Raw genomic sequence first — 18,960 nt, forward strand, 5'->3', positions numbered from 1 at the left:
CATCTGAAATGTAATAATTTATCAATTTCGTAGCAACGCTCCTTAAGGGGCTATTCTTTGTTTTTTTCACAGTAGCTTTTCTCCTATTTCTAGCCCCTGCGGGGGGCTCTAACCATGCAGGGCCAATTGCCTAACCCTGTGCCTAACCTAAAATAACCTATCAAAAGCCATTTTAAAAATACGGTGAATACAAAAGAGACTATTCCCAAACATTGTAACAATAATTTACCCACGAAATAAAGGGGGATGTACTATTGTGTGGGGGGAGTGAAGTAAACTTACATTTTAAGGGGTGGCTTGAAGAGAGTCCTTATGAAATGCCCTTGGGCTATTTTATAAGTTACTGGCGGTTTTGCCCCTAGCCTCTAGAGGCTTTGCCCCATGAGGTTTTATCAAACTAATTTTTCGTGTTTTAGATTTTAAAGAAAATTAACAAAAAAATTTGCGGGGGGGTTATTTTTCATTTTTTTGGGGTTAGAAATAGTTATAAACCTTCCCGGTACCTATGAGAAGCTACCCTGTAAAAAAGAACCCGATCAGTTCAGCGGTTAGCGAGATTCTTTGCTACAAACAAACAAACATTGTTCTACTTTGTATTATAGATAAACCCTTAAAGATGCCAAACTCAAACTGCCATTTTCTTGATAATGTTGTAATAATTAGAAAAAAGGTTAGCTACTTTATAACAAGGTTATGTCTGTAATGTACTCACTATGGGTTAGCACAATGGACTTTCAAGATTTAATTAAATTCTTAAAAGAAAACTTGCTTATAAATATTTGGAGACCAAAATAACTCGAAGTCCAATGTCCTCTCCCTCCCTGCTCATTACTATGTGTTTTTTTACCAAGCTTTGATGCAAATATTTCCATATTATTTTCTGCTTTCTCATTATCCTTACATTATTTCACAGACAGTATACAGGTTATAATGAGTAGTTTTATCCATGTTTTAATTTTTTAGAGTTTCATCTGAAATTATTATTTCGTTTTTTGCCTTATAAGTAAAGAATTACAAAATAGCCAACAAATAGATTTATAATTAAATAGTATTTACAAAAAAAATTCTACAGGTTTTATTAATCAATAAGTGTAAGATATTAGCAATAAAGTGCATGGCAATTTAGGTAATCTGAGTTTTTAAAATTTTAGATGTGACTAAAACTGTATTTGATGTTTTATAAATTATGCTTTAAGGTAAAAAAATGAGATATAAGAAACAGTTAGTTTTAAATTTGTATATGACATAAAAGATCACCAAGGAAATAAACTTATTCACATAATATAAGAAAAATCAATCAAATACTTCGTTATCATGGATATCTCCGTGCTTGTGGTGAATCTTGGCTTTGGCTTTACATTCGTGTTTTACCTCAACCATCACAGGCGAGTCTTGCACGTTCCACTCACAGGGTAGCGCCTAGTATATACTATATTACAAATGTGAACAGGGTAGGGCCTATATAAATGACAAAAAATGACAAATGTTAACAGGGTAGAGTTCAAAACATATTTATGGTTTGAAATACAGTTAGGTATTAATATTCCATATAGATAAAATAAAAGCGGTAAATGATGATAAACAAAACATGCCCTGCTATAGATTTGAATTATTTGCTGGAAAGATTTGACATTGCTAGTATAAACTAATCAACCAAGAATGAAAAAAAGTATTCTTTTTTCCAACAAATGTGTTCATAAAATTTTTGAAAGAATTATAAACTAAAATCCAATGATCTCTCTCTCCACAAGGAAGGAATTACATACAGTATAATGGACAAACACATATAACATACTTTCATAGAAAACTTTTAAATCATGCAATTGATGAACAACCATTAAAGAAATTGAAAATCTATGAAAACAAATATGATTTGCAGAGAGAGGGGGGACATTGAGCTGTTTACTACACTAGTCCCCAAAGTTTTATAATAACGTTTTCTAATTTGTTGACTTAACAACTTTGGGGACTTTAGTGAATCCTGGTGGTTTCTTTATGAAGTTGAGTGTTCAAACGTTTCTACCACTAATTTTAATCTGCAGAAGGGATAATTAGTCTTATTACTTTATATCCCTGAGGATTTGTCTCAATTGAATATAATTTATAATTAAAAGTTTACCTTGAATAACTGGGGGTTCCTCCACATCAGAAGGTTAAGATAATCTTGGTCTCCAAGTTGAAAATCAATCTATTTAAGAAAGGTAAAACTTTGTGTTAAATAAATTAAAAGCAAGATTTACTGAAATATCCTTATAATAAAGTAACAGAATGTCTGTCTGTACCAAAGGATCTCACTATGTGCTGAACCTATCAGGTTCTCCTTTACAAGGTAGCTTCTCATAGGCCCTGGGAAGAAACCCGCTTATTGCACTAAATTGATTTACATTGCATTTCTTTTTGATATTTTATCAACATAAACTTTGATACGCATTAATACTAGAATTGTTAAATAAGCTTTGGTTGAAAATAATGAGACCAACACAATAATCTTGTAGAGTAGCATTGCTCTTTATAATAAAACTTACTTGCACCGTCTCTGATTTCAGGCCAATTTCAGTTTTTATATCTTTAATCTTATCATAAACGAGGAGCTCCTTGTACAGTTTACTATTCCGGATTTTTTCTGAAATAAATGAATGAAAAGTTGTGTACATATAATGAAGAAAAAAGGACTATTTAGTGTTTAGCTACTTTTAATTTGAGAGGGACAGAAAAGCAAATTGGGAAAAACGTCCAGTCTCAAAGTTATCACAGTGAAACTTTAAAAGCATCAGACTCATTTTACCTGTTAGTGAGATTTTAAATTTCAATCAGACAAACTAACAGACAGACATCGTTGTTATTTAAATTCTTTTTGATTGTGAAAGCTTTGAACTACTTAAATGTTACCTAAATTATAAAGGACAACTCCAGTGTTAAGACCTCTTTTCTTAACTTCATCGTCGGTTCGGAAGTATGTTGTATTCAGTTGTACACTTCGCTAAACATTATTAGAAATAACGGTTTTGAATAGTTATTTATCGCATTGTATTATAGAAAGCTTTCCGCGGATATTAGAATGAAAAATTATAAGATTATAAGAAACAGTTTTATCATCCCTGAAAAATTGTTTGTGTATGATGTTATACATGATTTTTCAGTAAGGCTGAGAACCAGTTCTAATCCAGTGGATATAAATCAGTTTCGAAGCCATACTGGAAAATAATTTGCAAATTTTTCAACGATGACAACATTCATAAGCTTGTAAAAATATAAGACTTTACTCAAGTAACAAAGTAAGTAATAGATGAATATGATGGATCTCTACTACAATATAACAGTCGGCCAAAATAAAAGTCATAAAGAAGATATGCGCTCATCGGTCCTGGGAAAACTTTTTTGAGACATCAAAAAAAAAGATTCATTATTAATAGATATACTTTATTACAACTTAAAAGACGAATGAATCTAAAAAATTAGACGCTCATTGGCTGTGGGAATCTTCACAATAAACTATAATATAGGGATTACAGAAAATGAGCAGGAAAATGATTAAAAAGAAATAAAAGGAGAGTAAAGATCGATAAAGTATAAATATAATATGGACAAAAAAGTTTGGTAATTACCACTTAAATAGCATAAAAGACATATAAAATTACAAAATAAGTAAAAGTTATATTAAAGTTGCTCTTTATTTTTGTATATGGTAAATACCATACCATACAATAATTAGATATATAAATTATAGAGTAACTTTGCTACTAAAAACTGACCTTGTCCAAAAATCCTGAAATATGATAATAATAGCCTGCAGTGTCCATAGTTACACCCATTATTTCATCTCTAAATATACAAAGTAAATAGTATCGGTGTCCTTTAGACACTAGATGTAGAAGTATATGTATAATCCAGACAACTACCTGACCCAAGTAAAGAAGACTCTTTTCATCTGCTAGCAAATTGCTTTCTGTTTTTGGGCTCAGCTGTTTTTTTTATTTCCGACGCTATTAGCAGATTTCAAAGACCAAACAAAAAAAAGGGACAGAGTTACATATAGCTCATTCCCCCTCTATTTTTTAACTATTAGACCCCGTCTAAAACAGATATAAGTACAAATCCACACAGTTAAAAACCTTAATAAAATGTTTAACTATACTTACAGAGTACTTTTTTAGCGGGGCTATTTTAACCTTTGCTTAACCTAACCTAACCCAAGATTCGTTTAATATGAGGCGATACCTTTTACCATATTCTATGGAAACTGCAATTCTAGCATTAGAAATCAAACAAGAATCAAAGGACAAACATTACTTACTCATTCATTTCATCAAAATATTTGTGTAAATATATCAAATCTTCTTTAACTACCACGTCAGCATCTACTACAATCATTCTAAAAATTTTATATTAAATTTATTTTAAAATAACATTATGTCATAACAGCAAAAATATGCAACATCACAAACTCACTGTCTCGTCCCTCTCGTAACTTGAATTACAAAACACTAGCGGCTATGGTGGTTTGGGAGTAAGACAATATTTTTTTTCTTCAGGGGGAGGGGTGTCATTTTGTTATAGAGATAATTTATCTTGGGAAAGTAGTTGTTTAAAACTTTCCAATGACATATGATATGCTTCACTGTAAAGGAGAATCATAATTGTTCGTTTGTTAGCGAGATCCTTCAGTGCACACTTAGACATCCTCTTACTTTTATATAAGGACAGGATTGAGAAAAAAAAACTAAAACCAATGGTGTTTATAACACCCTTCCGGACGCCACAGACTAAAAATACTAAAAAAATTTACCTATTCATTTTCTTAAATTCATAACCATAGAAGGGTCCAATATAAAACAAATCCTAGAAAATAATTTGTTTTAGTTTTCCTTTTGTTTATGAAAGAAATTAGATTTATGTCCGTCTGTTTATCAAGATGTATTGAACGACTTAAACAAACCAGTTTCCCTGTATAAATTGTAGCATAAGTGGAATATATTTTCTACTATGTGGATTAAATAAAAGTGCCCATGGTTGACATTACACTACTGGCATGCTATTATTCAAATAACAAAGAAAATTTTCATCTATGTAAGGCTAGCCCATTATGTCTAACCACCGTTTTTGCATAAAATATCCACACAATTTTTTTTCTCGAAAGTACTATATTAGCAGCATGGAAAATTTGCCTTTAAGGATATTTTTAAAAATCTTCCATAATTCTATTATCTTTTTAGATCAAGTTAAGCATAGTGTGCCAATACTATGTTTTGGCATACTCTGCTTTACTTTTGTGTTTAGCATACTGTGCTTAACTTGATACTTCTTTTTTACGGTACCTGTGAGTATTTAGGAGAAATGGAGGCAACCCTAGGCGTTCCATCTGGACCTGGTGATATTGGAAAATCTGTTGCTTCTAAAACAAATAAAACAAGGATAACATTAAGCAAGCAAGAGACTATTGGCAGCTGTAGCCAATATCAATGAAAATGGGTCTGCTGGTTGTAGAGGTTTTGGAGGTTATGTAGAGAGACAGATTGATAGAAACTAAACTTTCTATAGATTAAAGCCATTTCGATTTTTTTGATTTTATATGAAAGTTTTACCTTCTTTGTTCAGAGAATATTCTTCTTTCATCATATTAATTATTTCTCTAAAAAATTTTTTTTTATATATAAATTATTGAAATGTTAATTGTATAGTAATAAAACTAAAATCAAGTTGAAATATGGAGAAATATCTTTTCAGTAATTTCTGAAGCCGCTAATATTTATAATCTGTTATGATGTTTGAAACATGGATTTTTAAAGGTTTTTCATATTTATATTAGTGCCAGATTTAATGACACTATAGCTGTATGAATATTGGTGTGGTTTATAACCTCGTATGAAATTTAACCACCTTCTTATTAAAGAAACAACCAATTGTAGTAATATACATAAAATAACATATTAAAGGCCATTTATTGATATAATGTTACCTGTGGTCTTTTGTAATAGAATCCAAATCAACAAATTCTACCCAAGTTTTTGGGAAAACAGAAAGTACATTCCAAGGAGGTAGACCACTGTTTACACCAGAAGCTATTGCAGTTTCGGATAAGAATCTACCTAGACAAATATCAATTTTAGATAGATATATAAAGCAGGGCATATACACAATCCAGAGACAAATTCAAATCCTTCTGTAGGCCAACAATCAGCAACCATTGCCGACAAACAAAAAATGATTGATCGCGGCTAATATTATCAGCAGCTAAATTTTTATTAATTCCCTTCTAATCCAAGAAATACGTTGTAATAAAAATTCAACAAACCCTGTTGCATCCTCTATTTAGTAGCAAAGCTATACTTTATAATTTATTTTATCTGTTGATAAGTTAGTCATTCCGTTAGTCTGTAACACTATGGGAGAAATGTAATGGGCTGCTATTGAAAATAAAAATCTGACATTTGCGCATCTAGTCTATACATTGTTTTTTTCCGTCTGTATGTCGGTCATGCTTCGAAAGTAATAAACCTTATTTCCTAAAGATTTCATGATTTTCTTTGTTTTTTGTTTACACATTTTATCTTGCTCTTTCTTTGTTCCTTAGTCTATTCCATATTTTACTATTTTGGGATTTTGTAATTATTATTTTAGACGAAATTCATTTATAATCGCTTATGGAAAATGTTTTAAAGAATCCAATTTAAGTTTCCTGTACACTTTAATCGCATCAGATGTGTTATATTATATGAAATTTAATTTATTAATAAAATGATATTTACCTATTGTATTGACAACAACGGAATGAACTATGGAGAAGGATTTCTTGTGAATTGGGGTTCCCTAAAACAAACAAAATTGTTTTTGTTAAATATATAAAACCTATAAAAATATTATTCCTACTCCATGTCTATGTAGTGATATTTAATGACTTGAGTTTGTAGCTCAGTGCAGAGGTAATACATATACTCAATATTAGTATAATCTTTATCTAATGCTCCTCTTCACTATGATTCACCTGGCATACTTGACAAAGGAGGGTCATAACTAAACTACATCTTTTAAGACTGTGTGCCAAGACATATTGTAAAAGTACATAAGGCCAATAACTTAATTAAATTGAAAACCATTACCTTAGAATAAGTATAGATGGACCTAATTAATTTTGCAAAGAGTCTCATAATTCCTCCTACCATTCCCTTGATTCTAAAATTAAACAAAAAAAATTAAATTAAAGTTATGCACTATTTTGTTAATTTTTGTCAGTTAAACTTACTGTATAAGAAAGACTAAGAAAAGAATATTTCCTTTTTGAGAGAGAAATTTTTTTATTCTAGATTGGCAAAATTTGTAAAGTTTAGGAAATTACATTCATAAATTTCCAGGTTCTTAAATGATAAGACAATGGGCGATAAATTGATTTAAATACCCAATAAATGTAATAACTCTTCTTCAGTTTAAAATTATAGGATGAAAAGTTTGAGCACTGCAAGTTTAAACCAACCCGTCAAAATTTATCAAATGTAGCCAAAGTTTTATTATTTATTATACTTTACTTATCAAACTCTATTATAAAACTTTGAAAAACAGTTTAATGTATAGACCAACGTACTCTCCCTCCCTCTAAATTATAGAGTAGCTTCACCATAGCTAAAAGTATACTTACGTAACATTACACACAATGACACCCAGAGAAACATATTTATCTGATGGAGGATGGGCTTCTCCAGCTGATATTAGCTCACTTCGCACCAACTATATAGAAGATTAAGATTTATTGATAGAAATTTAGATATAAAAATGAAAAGAGAAACTAAAATTTCTCTCAAATTGCTTAGAACCTCCCACTCCCCAAATTAAAAATAAATTTTTCGTTTGTTTCATTATTTCTTTAACTAAGGTTAGATTATCTTGGGTACTATAGAGGAGGAGGGGGGGGGGGGGGGGGGTCAGGCACTGAGATATCTATTGTAATGAGACAATATACCTCCAGATTGATAGTTAATAATACAAAGTTAGATCCAATATATTTCAACTGGCAACTAAACATAATTTTGTGCAAATGTTGTAATACGGCAACAGACGGACGGGTAGTTTACAGAATTGCTACGCAGTGGCTTATCATGACAAGCCTTCTGCACTAATCCTATTATATCACCATTTACCTCATGACCGCAGATGACCCCGTTGCGCAGCGGTCAAACTGGACTGGCTAAATATGGGGAGGGGCACGGACACGCAGCTATCACGCGCCCCTCACGCAACTATACAACCGGGAGGCGATGCCTCCCCTTTTACCACAGCTACCCCCACAGACTGTCTACCGCCGTGGGCTACGCCCTTGTGTCCCACACCCCCTTCAAACCTAACCTATTGTTATAATCTATTTGTATATATATAGTAAACATCCATTGTAAATGTATTCAGTTAAATATATAATTTCTGTATGACTAAATCCTGCTAGTTTGTTTTGGTAGAATACTTCAAGGCTAGGGCTCGTTGGATTCGAACTCGCAACCGGTGAGCTGAAACGCTTCGGCTTACCACATCTTGGTGTCAGCGTGTTTCAATCGAGCCCTACAGAAATTAGCCTATTCTACCTCTGATTGGACCCTTTTGCAAGTAAGGGGACAGTCAGCTGCCAACTGAGAAGCCAACTGACCCGTGAGACGGCCTTTTTAGGTCGATTTTCCATCATTTGAACGCATTATGTAGGCCTCTGGCCTACGGCAAGCAGATTTAGCCTGCTATAAGCGCCAGTTTACGGCGTTTTTTTCCATACCGTGTAGGAGTAGCGCTAGGTGCGCAGCCACGGTAATCGGATAATTTAGCTCAGACGGCTACAAAACTGAGTCTAAATTGGCAAGTGTAGCTGGGACAAGCCCCAGGACACCCAGGCCAAACCTACGAGACGGACAGCTAAGTGCTGGTCTCCCTGAAAAGGCAATGTGTGGCTGCGAAGCTTCAGCACACAAGTAAGGCCTACCACTGCGACGGATAGCAGAATTTGAGCGAAAGGCACGGCAGGACGGGACATTCCCTGCCGCTGCCTCCCAGGATTCAAACCCAAGGCGCTGCAGGAAGGGCCATTCCCTGCCGCCATCTTTCGGGATTCGAACCAGCGGCGCTGCAGGACGGGACATTCCCTGCTGCCGGTGCTTCCAGAATCACACCTAGAGCTCCTAGTGATAACTACACATAAGTGTGTATAAATGTCAACCAAGTGATAAAAAGAAATATAAAATTGTTGACCCAGTGATAATTGATAAGCTCTAGTGATTCGAAGCTACAGTATAAGCCACCACCAGCGGTCTACACACACACACACACCATGGTAAGCGATACTACCATAGCTGCGGTTCGGCCACCGCCGAAGTTTCTGCCGACCCCAGCCGAGCGGGAGGCCCCCCTGTCTCAAGGGCAGGACCTCCACTTCCCCTGCCACATCAGGGTGAGGTTTCCTACTCCTGACCCTGCCCAGCACGTACAGGTTGATGCCATGGTAGATTCTGGCAACCGTGTACCAGGGTCTGCCGTCATTTCTGAACACCTCATGCACGCAATGGGCGTGCAGCGCATGTTGGTTCCAGACAACACCCAAATCCTGACTGCTAATGAGGAAGGGCAGCCCCTTCAGGTAATTGGAAAATTATACGAATTATATATGGCAGTTTAACACACTCTTATACTCCATCTGTACCACATGACTGTGGTACGGAATCTCTCACACCCTCTGAACCTAGGAGGGTATTTTCTCAAGGAGTTCGGAACTAGGCTCTGTTTCGACATGCAACCCCCCTGCTTGTGGGTGCGTGGGGAGTTTATCCCACTCCGTGGCGTCCCCATCGACCGGGAGACAGCCGAGAGAGAGTTGAGTTACGAGGGGCCTCTGCCAGGCCCACTGCCAGAGCAGCCGCGTGTAGTTGAGAAAGGCACGCACTGGGTGGATGCTGCGCTGAACGCCCACAGGGGGACCAACCTGCTAGCAATGGGGTTGCCCCCAGTGCCCAAGGTGCCTCTGGAGAACCTGCCAACGACGTTTCCCGAGATTTCCAGCCCTCCAGAGCCTATCTTCTCTGCCGACACCTTCATCAACGGCCAGCCATGTCCACCTGGCCCCCTCTACCTGGGGCCCCCAGCAATCCAACCAGCCAAGTCCGAGTCCAGGCCCGTCAAGTCGCGGTCTGATGCACCCGGAGCCACGCTCAACCCCCAGAAATCAGCCTCTCCCGGCGCCGTGCCCGTCAAGTCGTGGCCGGACGCCCCCGGAGCCACGCATGGCTCCGATGCCTCAGCCTCTCCCAGCGCCGAGCCCGTCAAGTCGCGGCCGAACGCCCACGGAGTTAAGGCTGGTCCCGGCACCCCGGCCTCTCCCAGCGCCGAGCCCGTCAAATCGTGGCCGGACGCCCTCGGAGCCACGCCTGGCTCCGACACCTCCGCCCCTCCCGGCGCCGAGCCCGTCAAATCGCGGCCGGTGGCTCCCGGAGCTGAAGCTGACCCCGTGCTAGCCACGTACAGGCTAAGCGCTGTCACTCCAACTGATGGCCAACCACCCCAACTCCGTACGGCCAAGAGGGTGGTCTTGCCTGGCCGCGGTGTCATGGCTGTCCCTGTTGAACTAGTAAGACACCGTACCAAGGATGCCATCCAACTATCTGCCCCAGAACAGAGGTTTGGGGAGTATCTTGTCATCCCAGAAGGCCTGTATGCCCACAGGCCTGGCTCCGCCAGCGTGTTCCGAGTGCTGGTGGTAAATGAGGGGGAGATGCCTCTCCTGCTGAACGCCGGCCTCCCCGTGGCTGGGGAGCTGGTCAAGCCCGACATTCTGGAGGTTTCTGACAAGCCTCCCCCTCGTATTCATTCGTTCCAAGAGCCTGTTGAGCCCCCAGATATGCAGGAGCTGTGGGCAGCCCTTGAGATGGAGGAGAACGAATTTCTGCGCAAGGACCCCCTGCTCAAGAAGGAGATCTGGACCATGTTGTCAGAGTACAGAGACGTCTTCTCAAACTCTACCCCCGGCTGCACTGATGTAGTAGAGTTACAGCTGCGCCTCAAGCCAGGGACCCAGCCGATCCGCCAGAGATTTAGGGATCTGAACCCGCGGCAGGAGGCTGAGCTGGAGAAGCAACTGGACACCTGGCTGCAAGAGGGAGTCATAGAGCCTTCAGACTCCGCCTGGAGCAGCCCCCTGGTGCCCATCAAGAAGAAGGACGGGAGCACCCGCTGGGCCGTCGACTACAGGGCCCTCAACAAGTGCCTTGAGCTGGACAGCTACCCCTTGCCCAGGATCCAGCAGCTGGTAGAACGAGCAGGGGGACACCGCGTCTACAGTGCCTTAGACGCGGTGGCTGCGTACTACACCATCCGAGTGTCCGAGGACAGCCGGCCCTGCACCGCCTTCACCACCCCCAGAGGCTTGTACCAATGGAAAAGGATGCCCTTTGGCCTAGCTACAGCACCATCTGTCTACTCCAGATTTATTGCAGGAGTCCTGAACCCATTAGGCACGGCCAACCTCCAGTCATATCTTGATGACGTCCTGACCTTTCACCAGGATACCTGGGCCCACCTGGCTAGGCTCCGGGAAGTCTTGGAAGCCCACCGCAGGGGAGGAATCTGCCTCAAGCCAGCCAAGACCAAGCTGTTTCGAGCCAAAGTGGACTATCTGGGCCACACCCTCAGCCGTGAGGGGATAGCCATGCAAGAGGATTATATTGACCGCATCCTTGACTGGCCGGCCCCCATCACCCCCAAGGACTTGCTGGCACTTCTGGGGTTCTTTGGCTACTACCGCCTGTTCATCCCAGAGTATGCCGACCTCACCTACGAGATGAATCGGCAGAAAACGGCCAAGACACTGACCTGGACGGCTGAGATGGAAGCCCAGCTGATACAGCTCAAGGACAAGTGTTGCCAAGCCCCCATCCGAGCGCCACCCAGGTTTGACTTACCGGCCGTGTTCCAGCTCACCACAGACTTCAGCAGCCGCGCCATCTCTGCCATACTCAGCCAATGCCAGGACGGCAAGGAGAGGCTTATTGCCGCCGTGGGGCGCAAGACAACCGACCCCGAAACTCGCTACCCGTCCTGGAAGGGAGAGATGGCCGCCATCATGTATGGAATTCGGAAATTTCACGGCATCTTGTCCTACCGTAGTTTCCAGATCAACACTGATTCCTCAGCCTTGCTACAGATGAAGTCGCTGAACACATCCACAGGGATGGTGGCCCGCTGGCAGGAGGAACTAGCGGCCCTAGATTTCACTGTCTGCCATCGCCCTGGCACCCAGAACACCAATGCTGACGCCCTCAGCCGCCGGGAGGACGATAATATGCCGACAGCCACCGCCGAAGAATTAGCAGAGCAGGCTGAGTACATTCACACCCTTTGCCAGCTAGGGGAGCCCGCAGCTGGCAGGCCCTCTGCAGCACGGCTGGACCCGGCCAGAATTTTAGAGGCACAGACACAGGATCCCCTCTTGCTCCGTGTCCGCCAGTGGGTGGCCGACGGCAAAGCCCCAACTAAGGCTGAGCTGCGAGGCAAGGAACGGGACGAGCAGCAGTATGCCAGCCGCTTCGCAGCCCTGGGACTCGACGAGCATGGCTGCCTCACCACCACCGACCAGACCCTGACAGGAGAGAGGACAAGATACCTGCTGCCTTCGGCCCTCCAGCAGGACGCGTTTTTCCTGGCCCATGGGACCCCTATGGCCGGGCACTTTGGGATGGACGCTACTATTGCCCGCGTCGCCATGCATTTCTGGTGGCCCAACCTGTCCCGTGACGTCCGCCTGATGGTTCAGACTTGCCCTGAGTGTGTACAGAAGGTCACCAAGGAAAGGTTGAAGTTAGGGATACACGTGCCCTCCCGCCAGGGGTATCCACAGCAAGTCCTGTTTATTGACCTGGTGGGGCCCCTGCCAGAGACACCAGCCGGGAACCGCTACATCCTCACCTGTCAGGATGGGTTCAGCCGGTTTGTCAGCCTCTACGCCATCCCCAACAAGCGCACCCTCACGGTGGCTGAAGCCCTACTGCACCGCCACCTGGCCACGTTCGGATGTCCCCTGAAGATCCACTCCGACAATGGGATGGAGTTTACTGGCCAGGTATTCAAGGAACTGGCCTCCAAGCTCGAGATTGGCCTGACACATCCACCGCCCTACAACCCGCAGTCCAACTGGGTGGAGAGGTTCCATCGGACGCTCAACACAGGCATGCAGCTGTTCCTGGACAGAGACGACAACAACTGGGAGCCACACTTGCCTGCCATTGCCTTCGCCTACAATACCAAAGCCTGCAGATCCACGGGCGTGACCCCTTTCCTGGCCTACTTTGGGAGAGAGGCCAAGCTTCCGGTGGATATGGTGCTCCGGCTGCCAGACACTGAGTATGCCTCAGTCCCAGCCAACGTCCAAGCTCTCCTGCAACGCTACCATGCCGTGTACGACGCAATCCAGCAGCGAGAAGAGGGAACCATCCGAAGGAGCGCGGCCGCCTACAAAGGCACGGCCAAGTACGAAGTTGGAGACCTGGTCTGGTATCTGGCCCCCCGCCTGGTGCCAGGGAAGTCAGCCAAGATTACCAAGAGATGGACTGGCCCTTGGAAGATAGTGAGACAAGCCACAGACGTCCATTATGTCATCAAACCTGCCTCTCCAACAGCCAAGATCTCGGAAATCACCGCGCATGTAGGCCAACTGCGCAAATACACCGGAGATGTAACTGCCCATCAGATTCCAACAGACATCCAAGGCGACCTGGACGGCGACGAGGACGCCACTGAGCTGCCCACCAGAGCTGCGGCGCTGCCAGCTAGTGACCCAGGACAGTTCCCAGTGTACCAGCCGGCAGCCGCCGCCCCACAGCCTAGCGGCCAGGATCGCGACCCTGTAGAAGAGAACCTGCAGCACCAACCCAACGAACCACCGCCGCCGCTGCCAGCCCCAGAGCCACCTAGGGATGCCATCTGGAACCCTGATACTGACATGGAGCCCCTGCCGGCCAGCAGCGAGCCTGCAGGAGGAGAAGCGGCCACTGAGATGGAAGTGGCGGCCCCAGAGGGTGAAGCTGAAGCGATGTGTCCCCTGCTGATGACAGCTGTCCCCATCCGAGTGGGAGCTAAGAGGCCAAGCAACCTGGACCAGGCAGGCGCCCCCATGGAATTTTACGCGCCTTCCTCCATCGTTATTCCCCCCTTGGGAGCCTCCAGAGTGAGCCTAGGCCTCCGTGTCCAGTTACCAGCCGAGACAGAACTAGTCCTGCAAACAAGGCAAAACTTCCAACGACGGGGCCTGGCTGTCGCCAACCCACGGCTGGAAGCCAACTGGGAGTTGACAATGCTGATATCCAACCACAGCCAGACCGAGCAGCGAGTGTCCCGCGGAGCCTGTATCGCCAGAGCTGTCCTACACCGAGCTGTGCCCCAGGAAGATGTTGTCGTGCGCAGACAGAGGCTGCCGTATCCCCAGGTTCAAGGCCTGGTGGCTCGGGAGCCCCGCAGCCCTTGAAGGGGAGGTTGTGGTAATACGGCAACAGACGGACGGGTAGTTTACAGAATTGCTACGCAGTGGCTTATCATGACAAGCCTTCTGCACTAATCCTATTATATCACCATTTACCTCATGACCGCAGATGACCCCGTTGCGCAGCGGTCAAACTGGACTGGCTAAATATGGGGAGGGGCACGGACACGCAGCTATCACGCGCCCCTCACGCAACTATACAACCGGGAGGCGATGCCTCCCCTTTTACCACAGCTACCCCCACAGACTGTCTACCGCCGTGGGCTACGCCCCTGTGTCCCACACCCCCTTCAAACCTAACCTATTGTTATAATCTATTTGTATATATATAGTAAACATCCATTGTAAATGTATTCAGTTAAATATATAATTTCTGTATGACTAAATCCTGCTAGTTTGTTTAGGTAGAATACTTCAAGGCTAGGGCTCGTTGGATTCGAACTCGCAACCGGTGAGCTGAAACGCTTCGGCTTACCACACAAAAACACATCTTATACAGATTTAACATTTTTATTTATCATGCGATTCGATGTTTCCCTATAAAGATCTTTCACGTTAGTCTGTGGTCTTTAGACTATCGCATCCCGTCATAGTGGATGATGTCCTTGGTTCTCTAGATGATTTATTACTTTGCGGATTATATGTCTGTATGTCCCTTTAGATCTGACAAACGGCTAGGATAATAGTTCCTTTTTGCATTGGCCAGTTATTAATCTATATCTTATACAGAATGTTTAACATAAAAATTGCACTCTCATAAAAGATATGATTCCAACAGTAAAAATAATTTCTAGATTATTATTTTTGAAAAGTGTTTACCTTTTGTCTAAGGTCACCTTGCTCCCAAACAATTGCCTTGTATCTTTCTTTTATCTAAATATAGGTATATAAAAGGTTGGTCAAAACATTTTTACTTACAGACGAAGTAAGTAGATGCTTTTTGGTCTTGGTAGTTTTAACAAGAAATTTTCTATCTAGCAGCAAAAAAGTATACAAATCTTTATTATAGCGCAAAGGACGGAAACGTAAAAATTTAGGTGTAGAGAAGATTCTAATTGCTTTAAAAATCTTAGCAAATTTTTCAGTAATCACACATTTAAATTCTATTTTTTTTTCTATATTGCAAAACCAAGCTATAAAGAATTTATCTGAAAATAAATCCTTATATAAAAGTAACATTATCTATGTGTCTGATCTTGAAAATCAACGAACTGATATGGTTTTCCTTTACTGTGCAGATTATCATAGGTCCTGATAGGGTTTATAACTAATTTGGGAGATTCTAATTGCTTTAAAAATCTTAGCAAATTTTTCAGTAATCACACATTTAAATTCTAATATTTTTCTATATTGCAAAACCAAGCTATAAAGAATTTATCTGAAAATAAATCCTTATATAAAAGTAACATTATCTATGTGTCTGATCTTGAAAATCAACGAACTGATATGGTTTTCCTTTACTGTGCAGATTATCATAGGTCCTGATAGGGTTTATAACTAATTTGGGAGATTCTAATTGCTTTAAAAATCTTAGCAAATTTTTCAGTAATCACACATTTAAATTCTAATTTTTTTCTATATTGCAAAACCAAGCTATAAAGAATTTATCTAAAAATAAATCCTTATATAAAAGTAACATTATCTACGTGTCTGATCTTGAAAATCAACGAACTGATATGGTTTTCCTTTACTGTGCAGATTATCATAGGTCCTGATAGGGTTTATAACTAATTTGGGAGAGAGTAGTAACTTCCTCCGAAGATAAAAATACCATATTAAAATTAACCCCTTCCCCTTTTTTCACTTTTTGTAAAACTAAAATTCTAGGGCCTGAAACTACCGATCTATCTTCGATCTAAAATGCAGCGATTTTTCAATGCTTGGATAGTTATATACATGATTATTCTTGATGTATAATACAAACAAACCTTTTCTTCAAAGATGACATTCTGTTTTGCCTTTTCTTCTTTATCTCGCAATTTCTCTTCTTCCGTCCTGGTGTCTTCAATAATATTTGCAGGTCTATTTGTTATTATTCCTTTTTGCTCTCCTTTAATTTAGTTGTGCGTTCATTTCTACATATTACCATATTTAAAAAGTGTTTTATAGAATTTAAAAAAAAAAATTATCCTCATAACCCTTACCCTTCTGACATTTTTAAAATTTTTCGTTTAAAACTAAAATCAAAGAGGATGTTCAAATACCTTGCCTTAAGTGCCACTAAATACCTCGAATGGCATAGGTAATAGGCGCTAATAGCAAATTAAGAAGAAAGTGTTTAATTATGAGATTAAATAAAGGGGGAAGGTGTAGTATGTTTGATGTAATTCTTTTGCGGATTTATTTAAAAATGTGATAAATGGGTGGAAGAGAATGCACACCTTTTATGTCACTATTTTCAACTTCTTCTGATAATATTTGATTTATACAGAAAAATAGAAAAATAAATGTTAACTTCATTTTTTTCTTTGTTAGTCTAAGAGCATCTGAAATGTAATAATTTAACAAATATATTTCATAAATTGAATTAACTTTTTGAAATTGTCAACAAAAAATTGTAACAAATATTTACCCTTGAAGTAAAGGGGGTTGTACTATTGCGTGTGGGGAGTGGAGTAAACTTACATTTTAAGGGGTGGCTTGAAGAAAATGCTTATGAAATGCCCTGGGGCTATTTTATAAGTTATTAACCCTTAAAGTAAACTCAAACTTTCATTTTCTTGATAATATTGTAATAATTAAACAAATGGTTAGCTACTTTATAATAAGACTAGCGGCTTCGCCCCTAGCCTCTAGGGGCTTTGCCCCAAGAGGTGATTAAAAAAATTAAGGCGAAATTCGTTAAAGGACCAAGGAAATCTTCTACAAAACCTAAAGAACCTAGGAAATCTTCTACAAAACCTAAAGAACCTAGGAAATCTTCTGCAAAACCTAAAGAACCTAGGAAATCTTCTACAAAACCTAAAGAACCTAGGAAATCTTCAGCAAAAAAAAAAAAAAAAAAAAAATGAGGGGGGTGATTTTTTTGTTTTTGGGGGGGTTGGGGGTGTCCCACCCTCCAAGAAAATAGCTTAAAACCACCACAGGACAAATAGAAATATACCCTGAAGAGTAGAATCCAATCGGTTCAGTGGTTACCGAGATCTTAAGGGACAGACAGACGGACAGACGGACAGACGGACAGACGGACAGACATCAAGCTACTTTGTATTATAGATTAATGGCTGTAATATACTAACTATATTATTACTAATATAGTCACTAAATACTTGTTGCGAATATAAACCAGAATTTCACAATTTATTCATTAATTTGAAAGATTTAAAATACACATGCATAAATTTAATTAATACTTTTTAATGAAAAATAAATAAACCATTCATTAGTTTCCCTTACGTCATGGCTGTCAAATAGCCTAAAACCTTCCGTGGACTTATATATTCAAGCGTATATCACTCGTTTACAAATCTTAGAGGGCATAAATATATATATAACCACAAGCTGCTTAAGATTTAATATTTAAGAGACTTTAACGCAAGTAAAACAAGTATCGTAAAAATCTTTAAATTTATATTTCATACATGTAATAGATATAATTTAGATAGATATTATTCACTTCAACAACATTAGCCTTCAAGAAATTATATTATTACACATATTTATATAGGCATTGTTTGGTAGTTTCATAATAAATGAATTATTTTTTTTTCACAATAATTTAAATTAATACAAGCATATCACTCTGAAGATTTTAATTCAATACTTCCATTAATATAAATTATTTTTATTCGTAGTTATTCAATTTCACTTTGACCAAAGGACAAAAACATATGATTTGACAGGTAGGATACGTGGAATTTCACCCCCTGAAAAGCAAAACTGAAAAATCATGAGAGCATAAAATATTGTCTTAACTATATTATCCTCTTATGGAGAAATTTTACTACTAGGACAATTTGGTTCACCTTACAATATGACTTGCGCTGTTCGTACAATTTAGCTAATACAATCAATAGCATATTTTTAACAAATTAGAAGTGATTAAAAGGTTTGTAACCTTCTCTCTTTTTTCTCTCTAATTTTCTATTTTATTTTTTCTCCTTTTTCTTTTTTACTTTTTCTCTGTATGTGTGTCTCTCCCTCTCTTAACTATGCGTCTATCTAACAATTTTTTTATATTCTCTCCATATTTGTTATAATTTTCCAAATTGTCTACCTATATTCTGTTTATTATTTCTCTCTTAACTTAAGGGAACTTGTTTTTTAGATAAAATATTTTGCTACTTTTTGAGAACACCGTGGGTATGACTTGCGTTATTTATTAAGCGCATACACGTCGCTCTGTGTGTGCGTCCATAGTTGTGTGCGTGTGCGTTTACACTAGTATCAGCTGATAACAATACAATTAGAGTTTCTTTTTAGAAAATCTACTTTATTTAAATGTTTTGGTTAAAATTAAACAAAACAAAAAA

The 18,960-nt window shown here is 40.2% G+C and overlaps 1 protein-coding gene across 1 annotated transcript; it reads right to left on the bottom strand.

Moving 5' to 3' along the window:
* Positions 1-2: 2 nt before the first annotated feature.
* Positions 3-16,970, bottom strand: LOC145323587 (uncharacterized). Its single transcript, XM_080165967.1, has 16 exons — positions 16,870-16,970; positions 16,417-16,538; positions 15,308-15,361; positions 7,631-7,719; positions 7,098-7,170; positions 6,747-6,807; positions 5,957-6,086; positions 5,583-5,629; positions 5,316-5,392; positions 4,787-4,839; positions 4,295-4,372; positions 3,753-3,822; positions 2,890-2,980; positions 2,526-2,623; positions 2,120-2,188; positions 3-1,419 (listed from the first exon to the last, which is right to left on the bottom strand). Exons 1-16 carry the CDS (start codon positions 16,946-16,948, stop codon positions 1,294-1,296), a joined length of 1,317 nt encoding a protein of 438 aa, XP_080022093.1. The 5' UTR covers positions 16,949-16,970; the 3' UTR covers positions 3-1,293.
* Between the last annotated feature and the right edge of the window lie 1,990 nt (positions 16,971-18,960).

The sequence above is a fragment of the Acartia tonsa genome, chromosome 7, assembly GCF_053477335.1.
Source record: "Acartia tonsa isolate MP-2025a chromosome 7, ASM5347733v1, whole genome shotgun sequence".
Lineage (NCBI taxonomy): Eukaryota > Metazoa > Arthropoda > Copepoda > Calanoida > Acartiidae > Acartia > Acartia tonsa.